Raw genomic sequence first — 20,505 nt, 5'->3', positions numbered from 1 at the left:
ATCGAATAGTTTCCCCTTGACGCGGGTATCTGGCGGTGCTTCGGAGAGCTGTTACTCGCCTGTTTTCTTATTTTTATTTTATCAATAAAAAACATCCTATTACGCAAGCTTTAGAAGGGTGTGCCTAGTTTGAGTTTAACGTCGTGATAAAAAGGACGATAAAATTCAAAGTTCCTTTTGTCCAAGGTCCTCGGATATTTTTCGTCCTGGCATACTGATATCTCGATATTTCTCATCGTTAGAGTTTCATTTTCAATTAACAAGCTCGTTCAAACTTTTCTAACTGGTTAGGTTCAATCAAGGGCCCTGTTAAAACTCCTTTTCCCAGTGATTGAACATGCAAAAACAACAAAAACTTTTCTCGTTATAAATTATTGCTAATTCAATTTATCCTACAGTTTATTCCCTTTTTTATCATTATTCTACAAACCGTAGCCGTGCGATCGTCGAGTTACGATCGCACAATTCATAAAAATACAATTTATTTCTCCTCGATGAACTTTACCCTCGCAACAACGAACGATCCCCTTTAATTCCGCGGCAGATCTTGTGACCTCTTTCCCGTCGATGTATCGCACCAAACGAATTCAACTGAATCATCCCCGTAGCTCAATCCTGCTGCGATTGTCCACCGAGCGTGGTCCACTTTCCCAACCGAGCAGAATTATCCCCGAACGAATGGAAACAATGGAGTGATAACTTTTGTTACTCCGTCGAACAAGTTCACCGAGATTCGAAGACAAAAATAAGCCCCTTTGTCAAAAAAAATTTATCTTTCATCAATTCGCTATTCTAATGAATCAATTAAAATTAAGGTAACTACTGCACTGTATGCTAGTCAAATGAGTGCTTTACTTTCAAAACCCTTTTAGACCAAGTTAAACGCGTTGTTAGAGCATTTGTATTACAGCATATCTTATCATCATGTAAAAATATTAAAAACGATAATTTTGCAAAAGCACCAACTGATAAATGCAATTTCCACGATGACACATTTTCACTGGTATTTTTCAAGAAATTACCTGCCTTTTTTCATCGATTTTATTGCAACAAGTCTCATTTTGTTCCTTACCTGGTCCTCTACGAATCCACCATGTAGTTGTTTTTTTAACTTGATCGTTTCATTGTTGCAGCTCACTAAGTGTAAATACTTTTTCATTCATAATTTCTGAAGGAATGAATTTAAAGAAAAATCTACGTAGTGGATTCGTAGAGGATCAGTTGAGGTGTACAAAATGAGACTTGGTGCAATGAAATCGGTTAAAAAATACACTTGCGAAAATGTGTCATCATGGGAATTTGCATTTATCGGTTCATGGTTTTGCAAAACTATAATTTTTAATATTTTTTCACGAATGCATATCTATTAACAGCAAATTTAATCGGTACGTTAAACTTGGCCTAAAAGCGTTTTGAAAATTCAGCACTCATTTGACTAGCATGCAGTACACAGGAGTTACCTTAAGTGTGAAATATCTTGAACGTATACTTATTTATGCTGATGAATAAATCGAATATATACGAATGCAGAATATATTCGTCGCCGGAACTCGCTCATCGAAGCGTTACATTTTCCGGGCATATACGCTTCTTCTTCTTCTTCTGTCCCCACATTATCCCTAGAAATCTCCTCCGCTATACTTGTACGTACATAGAAATATCCTCGCACGAGATATAAGCAACACACACCTTTTTATACCTATACCGGCGCCGGAGACAGTCGAAGTTTTGGAATATATTGTCTCGTTTCAGTGCTCGAATAAAGTAGACGCGAGATAGACAGCCAGGATCAAGGATTCCGTTACTCTGAATTTTCTTTTCCTACGTATGCGAGGCCTTTCGCTGCAAACCGACGGTCTCGAGAACTTCGCTTTTTCCATTTTTCTCATCCCTTCTTTTCCAAATCACCGCGATCGAATGTCAATTTTTTTAAATTCTGTTTTCAAATGAATTGGTACGATTTGCGCTCAATTATTTCGAGTCGAAAATCGTTTTGAATCGAAATGAAAATCCGTTTCCACAGAAAACTACGAGCTTCTCCCCCCATTTTCAGGGGACATTTCAACCTTGCCTGTGATATTGAGGCTCGGTGAAATCAGCTGTGAAAATCAGTTTATGTCGAGAAAAATCAATAAAACCGTTTCGAGTGGTTCGAAAACGTGGCGACAAGCTCCTCGAATTCTCAAATTTCTTATCAAACGACATTGTATTTTGAGATAAACATTTTTGCACTGCGATTCATTGGATTTGCCTCAATTTTCCAGGGCACGTGGATACTCCCTTAAATAATGGAGTAATTGTCCAAAAATTTGTATGCCGTAAACTCGTTTGAATAAAAACTCGCATAAATTAGGCGCTTTGCTTGAAATCAGTGCAAGAATCAGAGAGCAAAAGGCATCGGAGGCATATAAAAATGCAAAATAAAAGTGTGGCTAACTCGGTGCGGGATGCCCCATGTACAGTAAATACAATGGAAGCTGCGCACTAGTTCGCTTCCGCGGATAATAATATACCTGTAAATTCTGTCGCAAGTACGACTGTACAGCTCTGGGCAATAAATTTAAGCAGGTTTCCTGCATCGCCCGAAACGATTCGGCAACATTATTTCACCGATTCGAATAAGTACAGGCGAAAACGTTGAACTGTTAAGTGCAAAAGGCGGACTGAATCGAGGACAGGGGAGCGAAAAAAAATGGGGGAAAAAAAGCTAATTCTCAATCCGGCAAACTCGTCGTACATCTGAGAGAATTTCATGAATTTTTATCCGACTGATTCCTTGAAGAATTCAATAGAACGCCGGGGAGCATAAAAGTTGAGCTTGAGACATTCCTTTTTTGAAATTTCGTCGTTGACCACTTTTTCTCTCGTCGTATCGAAACTTTTGTTCGTGTTTGACTTGGTTAAAGCTCCGGATCAAGGGGAAAAAACGACCGAAATCCGGAACAGTAGCTTCAACCGGCACATCGGCTTTAATCGGCGCAGTATTGTTTATGCAATTTTATATTCTTGGACTAGTTGGAGCGGGTGTGTGTGTGTGTGTGTGTGTGTGTGCGGACAAAAATGTGCGAACTTTTAGTTAGTGACCATGGGAAATAGCTTACATTTTTATCCGCGTTGAATGACGAGCGAAAGGGTGCACAGAAAGGAGAGAAAGAGAGAGGGAGGGAAATAAAAAGCTTGGAGTTTCGACTAGCGAATTCTCGGCCAATAAAATTTGCAATCGTCGAATGGTTTTGGTGCCTGCCAAAGTTTCACAAAGAACAATCGTTACCGGGAACAATAATAATCGTAAAAATGGAAACTAAATGGAATCTATCGGAAAACTGTGAAAATCAAAGTAACGGCAAATATAAATAGAATTGGGCATAAAAAGAGCCGGTAATTACGGGAATTGGAGAAGAAAAAAGAAGTTTCGTCGTTTGCGTTCGGAGCAAGTGGAGCTTAAAGTTAAAAACGAGTGTTTGACTCCCCGAAGCGCGCGAGTGGGGAACTTGGCTTTTATTACCTTTGAAAATTCCGATGAAGAGAAGAATCGTGTGGATGATATCGAAGCATCGTTGATTATACATGTTCGGAGAGATGAAATTTTATAATTCCTTTCCCGGAGTCCTTTTATCTTCGCTCAGCTTCCTTCCCGACTCCTCCCGATTGAAATAATTTCTCAATCCTAGTTGCGAATCCTTTCAGCACTCTCCGCTCTCGTAACGAACACTTTGGACTATGGAGTATGTACATCTATAGAATACGCGCACAGATGTACTTCGCTGTGTATTTATATCTCTCGAACGTAATAATTCTCGCGCACCGTTGCAACCTCTCGATCTTCTACGGTGCAAAATGAATTATTTATAAGCTCACAGACATCGGGTAAAATACATCGCCTCTCGAAGCGTCTTTCTGCCTCTTGCTCTTTCGCACCCCTCCCCCGCCGAAAAGATTGCGCACTCGTGTACTTTTGTATTTCACCGAAAGACGAAATAAAAATATCACGGGGGCGAGAAAATTCTCAACGAAAGTTCCGCATCTTTGTTGCTGGTTCACGAGCTTGGAAGCTGGTCGTTAATCCATCAAAGGATTCGCCGATTATTCAGGAAGCAGCTCAGATTCACCGGCTCGTTTGACAAGCACACAGTTTTTTCTTCATGCTTCTTCACTTTATCCTATTTTCTGTTTACGCTCGCGTGAGGGAACCTCAATTCAGCACATCGTGCCGCTATTTATTTTTCTCGTTATTTCCATCGTTTCCCTCCCCCCCCCTCCCCTCCCCTCCCAAAACTCAGTCACGTATTTATCCGTTTGGCTCGCTCCCACCTGAATTATGGTTTCAGTCAACATCCGGAAGGAACGAGTGGAATTTTAATTCCGATGGAGATTGACCGTTTCGAAAAAGGACACATTTCGTCGACGGTGATCTCGGTGCGAGGCGAGATCGAGGGAGACGAAGACTTGGGAATTTTTCATCCGGCTGAGCAACGCTTTGTAAATACTCGCGGGCAAAATTCGTCCCGAAATAATGGAGATTGAGAGACGGAGGGAATCGCGTGTACTACGCGAGAGAGTTCTCACGAGACACTGAATGTTTCGGGCTCGCTGGCGTTCGGAGCTTGCGCGAAATATCGCGGAGTTTGCGCTCCGCGCGAGGCTCGGGCTATTCAACCCTCATCCCGTTCCCTCTCGCACCCTTTCATCCCTACGGAAAGCACTGCCAAAGCGTTGACGCACAATCCATTTCTACGGGACGTAGTATACGCGGTGGAGAACGGAAGTGACGCGGAAAGAGAAAACGGAAAGAGAGCGAAAATAAGAGAAGAAAAGGCGGGAGAGCCGCGGAGGGGGGAAGAAGAAAAAAACATCGCGACGAGTGAGTCGCGGTGAGAAGAAACGAGAGAGAGAAAAGCAGAAACGAAGAAAACGCGTTACGCGTCTTTTTTGAGCTTTTTTGACGAGGCTTTCACACGTGGAGCCAGAAAAGGCACGAGAAAAGAGAGGAGAAAGACTGAGGGAAGCTTTAAAAAGTTTCTCACCTGCATTTATCCGATTTTTTCAGCCTCCGGGAAGCAGCTTTGAAGAGTCTTAATCACGAGACAATCAGCTCCGGGATGAACGACTCGATTTCCCACGGGAAATAACCGCTAGAAACCCAGGTTCTGGCGCCGGTTTCTCCATCATTTTTAATCGGCTACGAAAATCGAAATTGCGAGAAAATAAATCCAGATTTCGACAAATCCCTGCCGCGTTCCATTCGTTAGACTTAGCCGAGGAAATCATTCCTCCCACTTTTTTCAGCGTGCTCGTGGCCGCGCAATTGATTTTTATGGATACATGCAACTTCAGCCGCTGCGTTTGCACCACGAGAATGGTTAACTCGCTCGAAAGCCGATGCGACGATACATCAACCGATCTCAAGTTGGCTCCTCCATTTTATAAATCCGTAACAAATGTTGAAAAACGTTGTCCGCGAGCTCGTTGCTCGGCCATTAATTTATGCGGTTAAACCATCAGATTTCCATTAGTCACGCCCATATTTTCATTTTCGAGCGGCGAATCCATGAGAGAGAGCCCCACATTCGTACCATTGAACCCCCAAATGGCCTGGTTCTGAACCAAACACGCTAACCGCACCGGCCGAACGCTCCGCTCGTATTTCATTTCCTTGTTATTTCGTTGAAAAAGCTTGCCAAACAATTATGAGCTCGAGAATAATTGAATATGGATAAGTTGCACAATTATAACAAGCCCGATCCCAAATTGCGCATGTTCTCGTTCACTTCGAACGTTATATCGCGTTGGAAGTGCATCAGCGAAGGGAAAACGTTCCGCCGGGCAACTGTTCTCCCGCTCAATCATAACCGCAATGGAGTAAAGCGTGTCAATTATGAAATGAGATTGATTTCGTCGACAGACGGATTGATTTACTCCGCAGCGACAGACGGACCTTAAAATAATCCGATGCTCTCGCGAAGCCCAAAATAATGCTCGAGGAGACACTTCGTCGAAGGATAACGTTCGAAAAGCATCGGCAATTAGAGTATTTGCGTGGTGAGCGCAGGCTGTCAAAGGAGTCTGGTCGAAAGTGATAAAAAAAGTCAGTGACCGAGGTATCGATAGCGCTGGGAGCCGATGGGGAGTCGGTGCGATGGAAAGGGATGACTAAAAATGGTGGAAAAATGATGAGATTTTCAAGTAAAAATCAAAGGAAGAATAATTCGGCGGGTGACGAAGCTTTTACAGCGCGAAAGTAATTAGGAGTGGAAGAAAGTGAAATAGAGAGAAAGTGTGGAAAAAGAAGGAGCAATGGTAAAAGTAGAAATTAGAGAAAAGAGAAAAAGAGAATAAAAAACGCGAGCGGGAGAAGAGAAAGAAGGAGTTAGGCGTTAACCAACCAAGGATCCAACTTCCGAGACCACTTTCCGCCATAGAAATGCTTTTTATTCCGCACCCTCTGTCTCTCTCTTTTGTCCTCCACCCTGTTTTTCACCCTTGCCCCATTCTCCTTTCCTTTTTCCTCCCGCCTGCGCGCTCGCGACCACCCACTTCAATTCCGCTCGGTCTCTTTCTCGTGGTTCGGAGCTCCCGCCGGCGCGATGCTTGCGAATGACGCTAACCTCGAGCCGCGTCGAGGAAAAGACTTTTTTCCTTTTTTTTGCCAATAGAAAATAAAGGCTCTCAATAAGCCAGTGATTACGCGGGACAATGCGACCCCAAACTTCCTTTATTTTCAACAAACGAGTCGAACATCGAACCCCCTTCTCATATACAGTGCGAAACGAGGCTATTACCAGCAATCCCGCCCCCCAAAAAAAACAAACTGCATTATCCTCATTGTCAAGTGCCCTCTGTAATCCCGAAGTGAAACTTTCGATGAGCCTCTTTTTCAAACTGTGCGCTATACGTCTCCCCGTCTTCCTCTTTCTCTCAACTCATTTCTCCACTTCATTTTATTTCCTTTGGATCGATAATCAATATGAGTACGAGCCATTATCCGCAAAAAACGCAATTCCGAGCTTTCTTTCCACGCTAGAGTCAAACGCGAAGAGAGATTCGCGTTTCCCCTCCTCCCGCACCAATGATTTTCTATTTATTTTTTCACCCATAAAAACGAATGTTTTCATAATCGGATTTGCCATAAATATAAATCATTTGGTGAAATGAACCGTTCGCAGAGCCGAAGAGGATTGAGAGGTTTTCGAAATGATCGAGCACAAAAATGCTTTCGTTTCTCACTTTTTTTTCGTTCATTTATTTTTTTTATTTTTTTTTTTTTTCCTATTCGTATAACAACGCAGTGTATGGACAATTTTATACAAGCAACAACAACGCGTTTTATCGATCACCCATCGATAAACGCTCTTGTCTCGTTCCTCCTTCTCATCTGTTCCTTTCTTCTTCTTTTTTTTTATTTATTTTTTAATCTAACCTATTAATATGACGCTTACAATGCCTTAATTTAACGCCATCATTTGTTGTGAATGAAATATTTGGTATTTAGTTTTAATAATGGTTTCGTATGATTAGTGGTGAGACTAGGAAAAAAGTGACCTCCGCGTATTTAGCAGCCGAGAGGCTCTGACCCGCCGATAAAGTGATTCTTTAAAAATACAATATAGATAACAAATTCTCTCGCTTTTTCGTCTCGCAACAATATTATTTATAGTAGGTACAGTCATTTAATCGTCGATATTCAATCACTAATTCATTTGTATATTATTACAATGTACACGAGTCTGGAACTAGCCGGACAGAGATTAATCGTACAAAATTACAACGAGATAAAAAGTTTAGTTTTTTTATTTTCTCTGTGTGAGTTTGTGTGTCTGTGTTATGCTTATTTTTGCTCATTTTCACCTGCTCGTTAAGGCGAATAATTTGAAACCAATTGAGTCACAATGCAGGTTTTGTTCGATCAAATATTCAGATATTTACGTGCACTGAACTCATTTTATCAACGCTTTTGGTTATTTTTATTCGAAAACAAAAGAAAAACGGTTTTATTGTACTTGAGCATCTTTAGAAAGACGTGAGAGGCGAGAAACTTGGAGAATACTTTTTTCATTCAGACTTCAAACTGACGAATAATTCTTCACAAGTGTCACAAGTTGAAGTGATTCCAAGAGAAAAAAAAACAGAGACACGAAGAAAAGAACACTTTCGAAGGTGCTGAATTGAACGCACGAAATTGCGAGGTGAATTATCTACGAAAATATTCATACTCAACAGTTATTACTATTATTATCGCTATTTTTTGGTGCTCAACTTTTTCAGCTTGCGTTGATTTTGAAATAGTCGTTTCTTCGGTATCGCTGTGCACTACCGACAAATGGAAGTTGATGCATTTTTTCACAGGCATTCTTCGAGTGCTCAGAAAAACTGTTGCTCTCTTGGTTCATCGTGAACGATGGAAAATATCGATTCTCTCTTGAGAGATAGCAAATAAATGAGTTGATGAGAATAAAAAATAATGAAAATGCGAAAATTGTTAAATTTACGTTCCAACGAAGGTCCAACGACACTTTGGCAAAATGTTTTCTACCCTGTTTTAAACTCGTGTGATTCCACCTGGCCCTGTGGGTTCTTTGTTTTATTTGTATTTTTGGTTTGTTTACCGCCTGACTCGTTAGCTTCCGGCATGATTGTTCACTTAATCTTTGGACATATGTTAAATCGTAGATAAAAGTGTGTGCCCTATGATAACGAGAATATAAATTTCGCGCCGTTCTCTTGTTTTTCGTTTTTATTTTAGGGACACGACAGAGTCTCGACGTCGAACTTGCGACGACTTTTAACTCGTAAGCTTTCCAAGTACTATTTCCTATATATTTCTATATATAAATGTTTGGATCCTTGAAAATTTGACGCAAGAATTGACACAAAATATTTTTACACCGTAGACCAAATACATTTGATGTATTTTCGAGAAATTTTCTTCAGCGTCGACCGCAAAGACCATTCATATATTTTCATCTCATCGAATCGTCTCACCAAAGTCCCTTTATTCTTGCACCGCCCTCTCCGTCTCCTTGACTCTCCCTCCGTATTGTCGCGTCACATGTATTTTTTTATTGAGAGCGTCCAAATGATCGCGATATGTCTTCATTTCTCTCCTCCCTTCTTATTCATTAATTAATTTCTATTACCGATTAGTTTTGAAAAGAAACGTGTTCCCAGCTTTCGTGGACCAGTGGAAACGACGTTACGATCAGACGACGAGATTATACATTCACATTCTATAAATTTTTCTATATTACACGCATCGTTGTTTCTCCTCATTTTCATCGATCCCAAAGCCCAGTTTCGAATGGTCGTTGATGATTGTTGGGGTGGAATCTTGAAGATGAAAACGGATTACGTTGGTCGGTTACTCTGGGAATAAAGCCTGGAACGGAAACATCGAAAAATTGTGATTAGAAGAAATTAACATTCGAATTAATGTAAAGGAAGAATCGAGCGAATGTTTTATTATAATTTCTCGAGCTGTTTTCCACTGTGATGGAAAGCATGTAAAGAGCCCTCGTTTATGTGTAAACAAATATTTGTTTTAAGAGCTGCTCTCGGGGTAATGGCTTTCTGGAGGTCCTGCACTGAGGCATCCGGGAAAAATGAGAAGGCAACAAACGACGTTTCGCCAACTGATCCACTTTACTCCTTACGACTCCAAAGAATATCGGAAACCTCGGTTCGCTTCGGAGCCTCCGAGGGCATTTCAACGGCACTTTTGTGAGTTGGGCAGAAAACAGTTCGATTTGGAAATGCGTCACTCGCGTTTGCAAAAAACGAATTTTCGAATAATTTCTGAAATGCACGAAAACTGAGCGTAATTGAATAATTTTAACCCATTCCTCAAGAGAATCCGAAAGGGTGGATTTAATAATATTTATTGCGGAGGTTTGTGAAAAGCTCGATCGGACGAGCCAAAGTTGCAGACTCACCCTGAACACGTGAAAAGGTATTCGGTCGAGGGATGATCGCGTGTTTGAATAATTTAGTGCGAGGGAAAAAAGGGCACGTTGAATCACGTGAACCTCGTATTTTGGAAGGCGCGCGGATTGACGTCACCTCATCATCAGTCCGATTTCATCGTTACCGCGGAATAATTTGTGAATCGTATCCAATAAAACGTGGAGCAAAGGCAGGCGGTGAAGGACAAAAAAGAGAGTGTACAAAGTTGAAAAAAAGCTCCTGTGAACTACATAAAACGCGGATCTCTCGAGGCTGCATTTTAAGCACTACAGAGAGAAACTTTGATTAGAAAGAATGAAGGGGAGGCCGGGGAGAGGAGTGAAAAAACGTATTTACAAACGTTTAATTAAAACGATAAAGGGGCTAAAGTAACTTTCGTAGCTTTCTCTTTCTCTACCGTGCTCTCCTCTCCTTTCTCAATCTCTCACTGCCTCCCCCATTTTCTAGTGACCAAAGCCACGAGAACAGTATCAGGGCGAGTGTCCTTTGATCGAGTTCCTCGTCCCCGAAACTACTGTACGTACACGCGCAACCGTTTATGTACAGGCTATTCGGAGTGCTTCTGCCCGCTGATTGTTAAGGAGCAAAATTTCGTCGATTTGTGATCCTCGACGCTGTTTCATTCCGTTTTCATTCAAATCACACGTAAAATTCACAAAAATAGAGGCGACTAAAATGACTTCAATTTGTTCGATTGATTGAGAAATAATTCATTAATGCAGATATTCAACGCGAGACGGCCCGTGCGAGCACATTTATGGCACAACCGCATGAGAGAAATGTAGAAAAAGAGAAAAGAGGGGTGGGGGGGAGGTTCAATCGGGAAAGCGATCGAAACTGGTTGGGAAAGTGGTAAGCGTGTGCGGATTATAGCCGAGATCGAATTGTGCTGTGCAGCGAGTAAAAAGCGAGCGGCACCGAACCGATTCAAGGGATACACATTCGTCGGGGGCTTTCTACATCGATTTTAACCAATTTTCCAGTAGCAAAAGATCAACCGATTTATATTGGAACGAGAGAATGCAGCGAGGACAGAATAATTCCCGAACAGATAAAACTTTATGTACTTTTTCCGCACGTATTAAAAAAAGCTCATATTACTCGTGTGTACTTCCGCGCATGTTCGACCGAGTAATTAATTTCATCAAAAGCATTTTCCGTCGAATCAAACGCGCACGAGATATTTGTATTTGTGTAATAATCGCGTGTGCTACGATAGAGTTGACAGAATTTTTAAACACGGGCATACGACGAAAAACGAAAGTGGATTGAGTTTCAATTTTCATCGGACTTTTGCATAATAGCGGGCCTTTTTAATCGAGGACGGTTTGGCGTCACTTCGAAAGCTGCAGTTACCACAGGATTTAAGCGGAAAGATCTTCATGCTCGTATTCATGAGCAACGTTTCCGCTGTTGAGTCGTAGAGAGAAAATGAGAAAAAATTACCTACGAATGAGAAGACTATCCGTGTATCGTTCTGAGAGCGAAGAGACTCGCAGTCATCAGAATCAAACTGCAAGATGCGATCGAAGCTGTGCTGCCTGGAACAAAAGAAAAAATGAGATTCAGTGAGAATTCAAATGGAATAAAAATCCTTCGTCTCTTTTCGAATAGTGAAATTTGAAAAGGAAAATGACCGCATAAAAATGGGGGAATTACAGGTGCATAATTTGCGAGATGAAATGGACGGTGGTGAAGTGGCTGCTCGGAGGGAAGAATATGCGACTCGGAATGAGGGAATGAAGAGTCCGGAGATAATTCCACTTAGCCCGTAAATACCTCGAACTAAATATAAGATTAAGGGTGGGAGCAGCGCGGAGGGTAACAAAGGGGGTCGAAGGTCAAAGTTCGAAAGGTCATTTTCCATATTTTCTTCGGGAAGCTCGAGAGCCTCGGAAAGAGGAAAGGAGCGGAGGGCCGAAGGAGGCCCCGAGAGCCGCAATAAAGGGGAAAAATGGTGGAAAAATCGTTTGCTTTCTACTCGCCGCTGTCGATGATTCACAGCTCCAAACACGCCGACTGCAACTTCAACTTGTGAAAATACTCATGGCATATACAAAAAGAAAAATGTGTTTGCATGCGTGCACGTGAAAGTGGATAGAGAAAGCGCGAGCACGAGTGGGTAGCGAAGATAAAATTTAACAGCAGGCGTACGGTAGTGCTAAATTGATGGCTGCGGGGCGAACGGGAAAACGATTGGGATCCTGGGTGTCTGCTGATGGTGTATAACGACGCCGAGAATATATCCTCCTTCCCCCCCGGGCCTCGCGACCCTTCCCACCAAAAAAACGGACGCAACAAAAAAAAGTTTTACACCGCGCCGCGCGTATACGCGCGGCAGATATTCGACGCCGCGACTCGAGTGTTATTACCGCAATCGATTCGCACACGTGGTTTTTCATCGTACACTGTACTCGCGTGTGTAAATAAAAAGGGGAGACGAGCAAACATGAAAAAAAAACGGGTTAATTCACATCTTGGAGTTATCGATGTTAATCGATTACGGCGATGATCGATTCGGAGCTCGTTTTAGCGTTGTCGGTACTGTCAACGGTTTTTCAGGGGATAAAACTTGAGGAAAAATAAAAACCATGTGAAAAAGGAGGGAGAAAGAAATTCTCTTTGAATTTCGTTCTTCAGGAAAATTCGTTTTCTGAATTTTCATAAAATGGGAATACGAAGTTCGAGAATTTCTTCCGCAATCCTGCAAAAATATTATCATTTTTTTCCATCGATTTAAGCACCTTTATCGAATCTGAATATTCGCGTCGGGCGTTATTTTGTAATGGCCCAGAACCCGCCCATAGAGACGGGCGAACAACACGCGCGGGGAGAAGAGACATAAATATAGCGAGGACCACGTTCGCCTCGATTGAAAGTGCAATGCTTCCCCCATGTAGACATATTTATTTATAATATTATTCGCGCAATCTCTCCTTTATCCGCATATTTTGTGGAAGTGCGTTAAAGCAACTCCACGTAAATAGTACATGAATGCATCCTTTCTTCCCTCCCTGCTCTCGCACGCCGTGCACAGCGAGGTACATGGAAAAACTTTCGATTTGCTTTGCTTCAACCACACACGCGAGTCGTGCAAAATTCTCTCGAGACCCGCAGCACCGCCGCATTCCTACACTATTTCAATGTATCGAGAAGATCTATTGTCGTTTGGGCTCTCGAGATCAGCACACGAATTGAGAACGCTCGCGATTGAGTCTGATGGGAAATTATGGATCGATTGATTGATATATTGACGTGGGGAAAAAAAGGCAGTTACGACCCTCCGGTGATCCACCCACGACTAATGTCATTTTCAATATATTTTATGCAGATCTGCTTCTCCCAATGGCCGAAAACGTAATTGGATGAAAGCTCATCAACGGGACGAGGCTGGTTGGGGGCCTGGGAAACAATGACGAATGTCGCCAAGCATCGAAATCGCGTTCGATTAATCAAAGTAAGAGTGAACACGAGCGAACGAAACTCTTGCAGTTTGCTTCTTTTGAGCATTCGGTGACCCTTCATTTTTATCGTTGCTGTGGATTCTTTACATTTTTTTCCCACCCGTGAGACAGTTTGTATCGGGAATTTAGAATTATTTAGTACACGAATTATTAAATAGAAATTTCATGACGATGGAATCTCCATAAGCTCCTGCATTTTTCAAGTTTCAATTCTTTATTAAATGTTCGATAACCTGGCCCGCCAATCTATTCGCATGCACTTTTACTTTACTGTTATTTAAAATGGGTGGGGTACAGTATGTCGAACAACGGAATTGCAGAATTACGTGTTTAATCGAATATTCAGTTTGCATTTCGAATGCGCCGTTTTAACAGACCAGCATACGAATGTCAAAAGTTCATATTTTCGAATTCAAAATGGAGCGAGTAGTTGTTTTATAGACAGGCCAAAATATAGAGTAGCAAAGAATCGAAAATGAATTTTTCGAGCCTGTAAAACTTGGATATGCGCGGAATGGCGATGACCCGAAAAGGCGAAAGTCAAAATGACGATGTTTTAAATTGGAGATCACCGGTCTGAGTGAGTGAGTCAGTGAGACGCGTGTATTTCGAGCTCCACTGCATTTATCTAGTTCGATCAATCGACTTTCCAGCGTTTCGACATTTCGACCACTCGACTATTTGGTATTTCAGTACTTCAACCTCAGTAATATTTTAGTCTTTCCTTATTATATTTACGAAATAGTGAATATTCACAGTACTGCTCATCGTAGTAATTTAGGAATCGAAAGAGTGATTGTCAAATTTTCGGAAAACCGATATTTCAGTCGTCCTTCCATGTGCGATCGTTACATTCTATTTTTCTATGTAAACGTGCTCCGAACCCTGTCGTTTCTACTGTATTTATTTTCGACACTCAAAGCTCTGTTCGAATTAATCTGTCTCCATATTATCACTTCGAGATTTTAGCTGTCCGAATTTTTAGTCATCCCAACATTTCGTTTCCCCCCTTCAAAATCAATTATTCGTAGAATATTCGGTTTCGTGAAATGAATACCTTAATCAGCAAAAACGATTATTGGATTTTTTGTTGAATATTCGTTAACGAAGATCGCGACGAGTACTCTCATCCCAACTGTTACCGAAACGGTATTAGTGCGGTCGTGCATTATCGAGTATTCGTCGCGCGACTTCGTGCTTATAGAAGAGCAATCGAGCATAACGAGAATCGGCAGACTGCGTAGAGCGAGTTGTAAAAGTCAGTGCACACGAAACTCGATGACGATGAACAAAGGCGAGAGGCTTTATTAATATCATCCGTTAAACATGAAAGAAAAGGGGATCGTGTGTCGCACGAGAGTCTAGTTCGATGAGGCATACCGGAACACTGCGCGCAGATCGAAAAGGACGATACGAAAGGTTCGAACTTCGTCAGGGAGACGCGACGTGAGCTCCGAGCATCTTGACGTCGATATCGAGCTTCAAAACTCGCAGCGAAAGGTGGAAAAATCGTCGAAGACTTGGAAAATTGTGACGAGCCCGATTTGTCAGGCGTGGTTATTCTTAACGGAGGATGAAATGAGCGGATTTCAAAGCGTTTGCGAATTTACAGGAGCAATTAAGTTACGTAAGGCACTTAGGAGTGCATTTAGTGTCTGTGAACCTTCGACCATGCTAATCTCAGACTTTGTGCATTTATGAAATATATCACTGTGGTACGAAATGCCACAGAGAGAGAGAGAGAGAGAGAGAGAACGAGAGAGAAACGGAGGGAGACGAAAGAGGGGCAGATGGAGAGATAGAGAAAGGTTTAAGCCTGCTAGGCTTTCAGAAATGTGGCCGGAGGAAAAGTTACGACGATGGGATAAGCTCTGTGGCCAAGGCGCATACTACCCTGAGCTATACTACTGCAAAAGCGTACAGCTCAGCCTGTAGTACACGTTACGTGGCACAGGAGTACACGAGCTTGCAGAATTTCCGTTTTCTACCTTACGAAATAATACGCTCTCGGTGTGCATGTCCCCTGTGTGGGTATTATATCAAATGGTTAGAGTTAAAACGACGTAACTTCTATGAACTGACGTTTAAGGGACTGTCAAACAAAAGGACTTGACCCACGCTGACGAAGGCGTTGGCTCTCGACGGTTACGCCCTTTGATTCGTCAGCGCAGTGGATGTGGTGAGAGGACAATCTTTGGGGCCGTTTCACGTTCACCACGAGCACATGAGTTCGAACGAGCAGGGGAAGCACCAATTTCGGCTGTTCCCTTTCGCTTCTTAATTCGCAAACTGCCAAAATTCTCGAGTCTTTGAAAATATTTTGAGAAGAACCGAAATTTCCAAAGCTACGGTTTCAATGGTACGAGTGAGTTGGATCCTTCGCCTCCTGCATTGTTTTCTAGAGAATTTTATTTCGACGGGCTTTGAGAAGTGGAAAGGTGAACTGAGTCGAGACGAGAGTGGCGAGCAGCTTCAGAGCGGACGACTCTCGACACGAGGAGCATAAATTTCTTCATCCCTTAGAAAATATCAGTTGACCCTTCGTCCGAGATTCCAAATCGAAGGATCTTCCAAGGAGGAAATAAAAGAAAAGCTATTTTAACGATTCTCGAATCTGGGAAAGCAGGGACCAGCCGCGCCGGTGTGCCCGAATCCTTTTGAAGTATTGGAATAAATATTCGGGATGGGGAAAACGAAAATGTGAAGTAAGGAAATCAGCTTTCTTCCTTCCACATATACGGCTTCTCACTTCCGCTCTCGATTCGATGGGGTACAAATTTTCATGAATAGATCCTCTCCGATACCCTCGCAATCTCGAACGACGCGAAAATCAAACTCCTTCGAAACAACTTGTCCATTCCCGTCGAATATTCGTGTTTTACTATCGTTTCAAAAAATCCATATACGAATGAGTAGAGAGCACCCGGAAGGATATTCGATCAACGACGCAAGTTGCAAAATGAATATCCGCGTTTAGTGGCGTTTTTTTTTAAATTTCCAATTGATATCGAGGTCATGAGGACACTGCAGGATGATCGAGCTTTTCCAAACCGGATAACAGGCTCAAGTTTGTTCGAATTTCAAATTAATATCAATTGAGACTCAAAGAGTTTTGAAAATGAGCGATCCTACTGAAAATCAACGATGGAATGCTCTCCACCGTAATGCTGAAATTTTCAATGAATTTTTAGTATTTTTACGTTCGGAGCATCGTAACAATTTTCGAGAAGCTTCCGCCACTTCTCGACAGACCGTCTCAAGCTTTTTCATCCAGCCGGATATGTGTCTGCATATTGGATGAAAAAGGAACCTGGAAAAATGGGATATCATTGAAAATTTCCGTACGTTTGCATGGACACTTTCATTCTCCGTTTTCTCCATCGACGTTTCCTTCGCCTTTTTTTCCTTTACGACGCTTCGGTGCCTCAACGAGGGATAAAGGCCCAGGTATCCTGGCTAAATGCTCGTCGAGAATCCGCGGAAAAGTTGATTTTTATCAATGCCGTATATACGCTGTGCTATCGTAGCAGCAGGAAAAGCTCCGGAAAGAGGGAAATTCACGGTACACAATTCTCAGGCTTAAGGGCTTATATAAACCCGTATGGGCGGAAAAATCGTGTTTTTTTATTAGATATTCTTCAAGTACAATGTCTGAAGATAATTCTCACTAAATTTCATAAAGATCGGAGCATCAGGTTCGTAGCTATGGGTATTTCAACGGACCACCTGGTGCGCGCGGTCGTCTAATAATCGAATCTAGGTAAAAGTCGCGCGACTCTATGGTCAAATGACTATTTATAAATCGTCGTCGAAGTAAAATAGGTTATAAGAAAGGTTTTCTATATTGAATAAATCTTAGGGCAATTTCAACTGTATTCGTATAAATTTATACAAGATCATATTTAATAATTTATTATTAAAAATATCTTATGATTGCTTATTTTATGTCGGTTCTCTTCTCACCTGACAGTCGACAGATATCCTAGCCTCCAAACTCGCCGGCTATCACGAAAAGTATACGTATATGTATACATTCTTAACGTTGCCAATTATATCGAGCCAGTTCATGGCAGTCGATTTCCTGCCATTTTCTGAGTTTTCATCGAGATTATTTTGAAAATTCTCTTCGAACGAGTCGATGGCCCTATATTTTTATGGTCAGATTGGAATCTTTATAATATAATGTATGAGGAGCAATTTTATCATAAACTATATCTAATCGATAAGGAAATGAATTCTGGAATCATAGTGTTGGCGGGATGGGTTTCTCATAAGATGCCGTGTTATATTTATATTTTTGATCGTAAATTTCTTTATATAATCTTCGGTAACCTATTAAATCCTTTAGCCATATGAAAGTTTATCACGTCAAAATGATATAATTTAAAAATCACGAGTTCGTCCAATATCGATTGTCGCGCGACTCCTACCTTAAACGCGATTATCTCAGAATCGTCTTTTTTGGAAAATACCTTTGCGGTGGACACGACTACTAAAAAACTATTTTGTATTTCGTATTTTGTTGGAAAAAAAAATTGTAACAAAAAAACCGAAAATTTAGCACCGCAAAAAATGAATTTTGTGTTAAAACTGTCGGCATTTTTTGTTTAAATCAAAATTTTTACAAATCCTTCGTCCAGACTCAAGCTATTATCATAATAAGTGATACAAATTTGGTATAGATTGGATTAATAGTTTTTTTGGTTACCACGTCCACCGCGACTGATGCTCAAAAAAGGTGCTACTGCGGAATACAGCTGGAGTCGGGCCATGAGAAATTTTTTGATGAAAAAAATGTACAACTGCACCAAAATATGTACTAATGAATGTCGTTCACAGTTTTTCAACAAACGTTTATTTTCTTGTCGAAAAAAAATTGAAGAAAATGAGGTTTTTCGCCCGCTGCAAGTGTGTATAAGGCCTTAACACACTGCATTGTAAATGCAGCATCATTGTATGATGGCAACAACAATGACGGATGGTAAAATACATGAAAATGTGGCGAAACATAAACGGATGAAAAGCTTCGTCAACACGGAGGTAGAAATTTATGAGCGAAAAAAAGGGAAAGTGATTGAATCGCCGTAGCCAATAATTCAAGCCTGGCCGTGGTGAAGGGCTTAAAAAACAAAAAGTGCTTGTGCTTGCTCGGAGGTTTTTAATCCAAATTGACCTGCGATAAACATGAATCAAGGGACAACGAGCTAACCAGGATTTCCGAGGACTTTTTAATGCTCGCGATTCGGTGTCAATGCCCCATTAATGAGCGAGTGCGACGTACAGGAGTTGCAATTATGGCTTATCGATGCACCCTTACCCCGTGTGGAATCCCATAAGACCATCAAAATGTTCACATAAAACATTGGAACAGTGTAACTCGATCACTGTCGATGTGGGGGTACATAGGAACGTGCGGATAAATTGGGATTTGATTATAATCAAAAATTCAACGTTGATTGATTCCATTCAGTGGTGCGAACGGTGCATTCGAGTACGGCCCAAAATTGCGGCTATTAAGCTTCGCAGAATGTGCGTACACAGCTCCGAGTCTCGTTCAGAGAGAATCTGTGCCGGAATGTATAATTTGACAAAATCAAAATCGCTAAAAAATGATTTTTCGTTAAATTGCCCCTGGTCCGGCCTGCGGTTATCCGTGATCGCATTTTTGCATAATCCAAACACTTCGAATCGCGAAGGAAAGCATCGTCTCGGATTAATCCAGCGTGAGTCGAGCTCACGTCGTTGCTTCTTTTTTCATTGCGAGACGAAAATGAAACGGAGAGTGTTCAAGCTCGTTAAATTCGAATGAAAATTACTTTCGACTCGAATCGGAATGGAAATAACAAAGGAACAATCTGACCCATCGGCAAAACTCGTTATTCATTCATCGCTGAATCTATACGCGAGAGAAGCCCGGAGGATCAAACCTGCATGTTCTTCCGTCGATTAACCGATCGAGGAACTCTGTGTGCCCGGCACAAAGTAAAAGCTCCAATAAATGCTGAACCGCGGTTTATTTCGGGGGAAAATCGAAATGCTGTGTGCTCCGGAGGTTCGATCGAGGCATCCGAGCTGGATTTGAGGAGCCGAACGCAATGAAGGATTCGTTTGCCGATACCTCCGCATACGTGCAAGCAAACAAACATGCGAGGATCCCTGTGAAAGGGCTTGAAATTTAGGTGGAATCCTCAAGATTTCGTAGCCCGAAGGCAGGTCACACTAATCCCGAGGTAATGGAGATGCCTCGATAAGTATAGCGGAGCTAGAGAGGAGCCGTATGCGAAACCACGAATATATATGTGCATTATGTTCCAGGGAGAACGATAGGGAATCTCCCGCGTTCGATGGTCAATGGAGAATTCATGAAGCATCCGGTGAAAGCGAAGCCCATACCCCAGGAGTTTTGGCCCTATTGGACTAGAAATACCTTCCACTATCGATTTTCTTTCTCTTTGCCTTCGGCTCTCTCCTTCCCTGCGTTTCCTTTCACCGCGACTCATTTGTATGGCCGAAGTTCCATAATTAGATGCACGCCGGTGTATGACGGACTTGATTTTCACGGAGTTCCATAAACCCTGAAATTAACAATTGGAGCATGGGCTTGACGTTCGACGAGCCGAGGAGCTCGTTGCCGTGCTACTTTTCGTCGCAATTTTGTCCGAGGTAACGCACCGGAGACGAAACAATTTCCACCTTATTTCGTAAACAGTGACCGAGCGAACGACATTCGCCTGAGCTGAGTTTCCATTTTCATTAAAATCAGAGCCCGTCGAGTGATGTGCGCAATTTCGACCCGAAAGACTCGAATACAAACATACAGGATATAAAACACGTTGCGGATCCCTGCCCACCCTGCCCATATCTACATCGTCCTCGAGTACGTTTGCTCAGTCAAATATGGAGCCTGCGTTGTGTCGAAATTGAGTAGTGCAGCCGGAATTAACAGAGGATATTTCCGAGGGTCCTGCTCTCAAGTGTTTGCAAGTGCAGCCCGCTCGTGCAGCTATTCTATCAACTTGGGACCGAGTGTTTCGTGCGCATTCAGCCAGAAAAGGGGAACTGTACTCTTTAGGTTATCCAAAGT

The 20,505-nt window shown here is 42.0% G+C and overlaps 2 protein-coding genes across 5 annotated transcripts in view; both read right to left on the bottom strand.

The window, feature by feature from the left end:
• The window catches only part of LOC122413519 (uncharacterized), a 31,406-nt gene extending 27,155 nt beyond the window's left edge, over positions 1 to 4,251 (bottom strand). The window contains exon 1 of the mRNA XM_043423928.1: positions 3,506 to 4,251. Coding sequence (XP_043279863.1) covers positions 3,506 to 3,569 — 64 coding nt within the window. The 5' untranslated portion in view covers positions 3,570 to 4,251. The remainder of the gene's footprint in view (positions 1 to 3,505) is intronic.
• A 2,960-nt stretch (positions 4,252 to 7,211) lies between these two features.
• Positions 7,212 to 20,505, bottom strand: part of LOC122413500 (uncharacterized) — a 73,913-nt gene continuing 60,619 nt past the window's right edge. For 2 of the 4 annotated variants that reach the window (XM_043423886.1, XM_043423888.1), the window contains 2 exons: positions 11,404 to 11,498; positions 7,212 to 9,373 (listed from right to left, as the gene is read on the bottom strand). In XM_043423886.1, coding sequence (XP_043279821.1) covers positions 11,419 to 11,498 — 80 coding nt within the window. In that variant the 3' untranslated portion in view covers positions 7,212 to 9,373; positions 11,404 to 11,418. The remainder of the gene's footprint in view (positions 9,374 to 11,403; positions 11,499 to 20,505) is intronic. The other 2 variants (XM_043423887.1, XM_043423889.1) reach the window with 1 other exon arrangement.

This window comes from Venturia canescens, chromosome 7 (genome assembly GCF_019457755.1).
Source record: "Venturia canescens isolate UGA chromosome 7, ASM1945775v1, whole genome shotgun sequence".
Classification (NCBI taxonomy): Eukaryota; Metazoa; Arthropoda; class Insecta; order Hymenoptera; family Ichneumonidae; genus Venturia; species Venturia canescens.
Note: the sequence above shows the minus strand (reverse complement) of the source record. Positions and strands in the feature narration are given on the sequence as shown.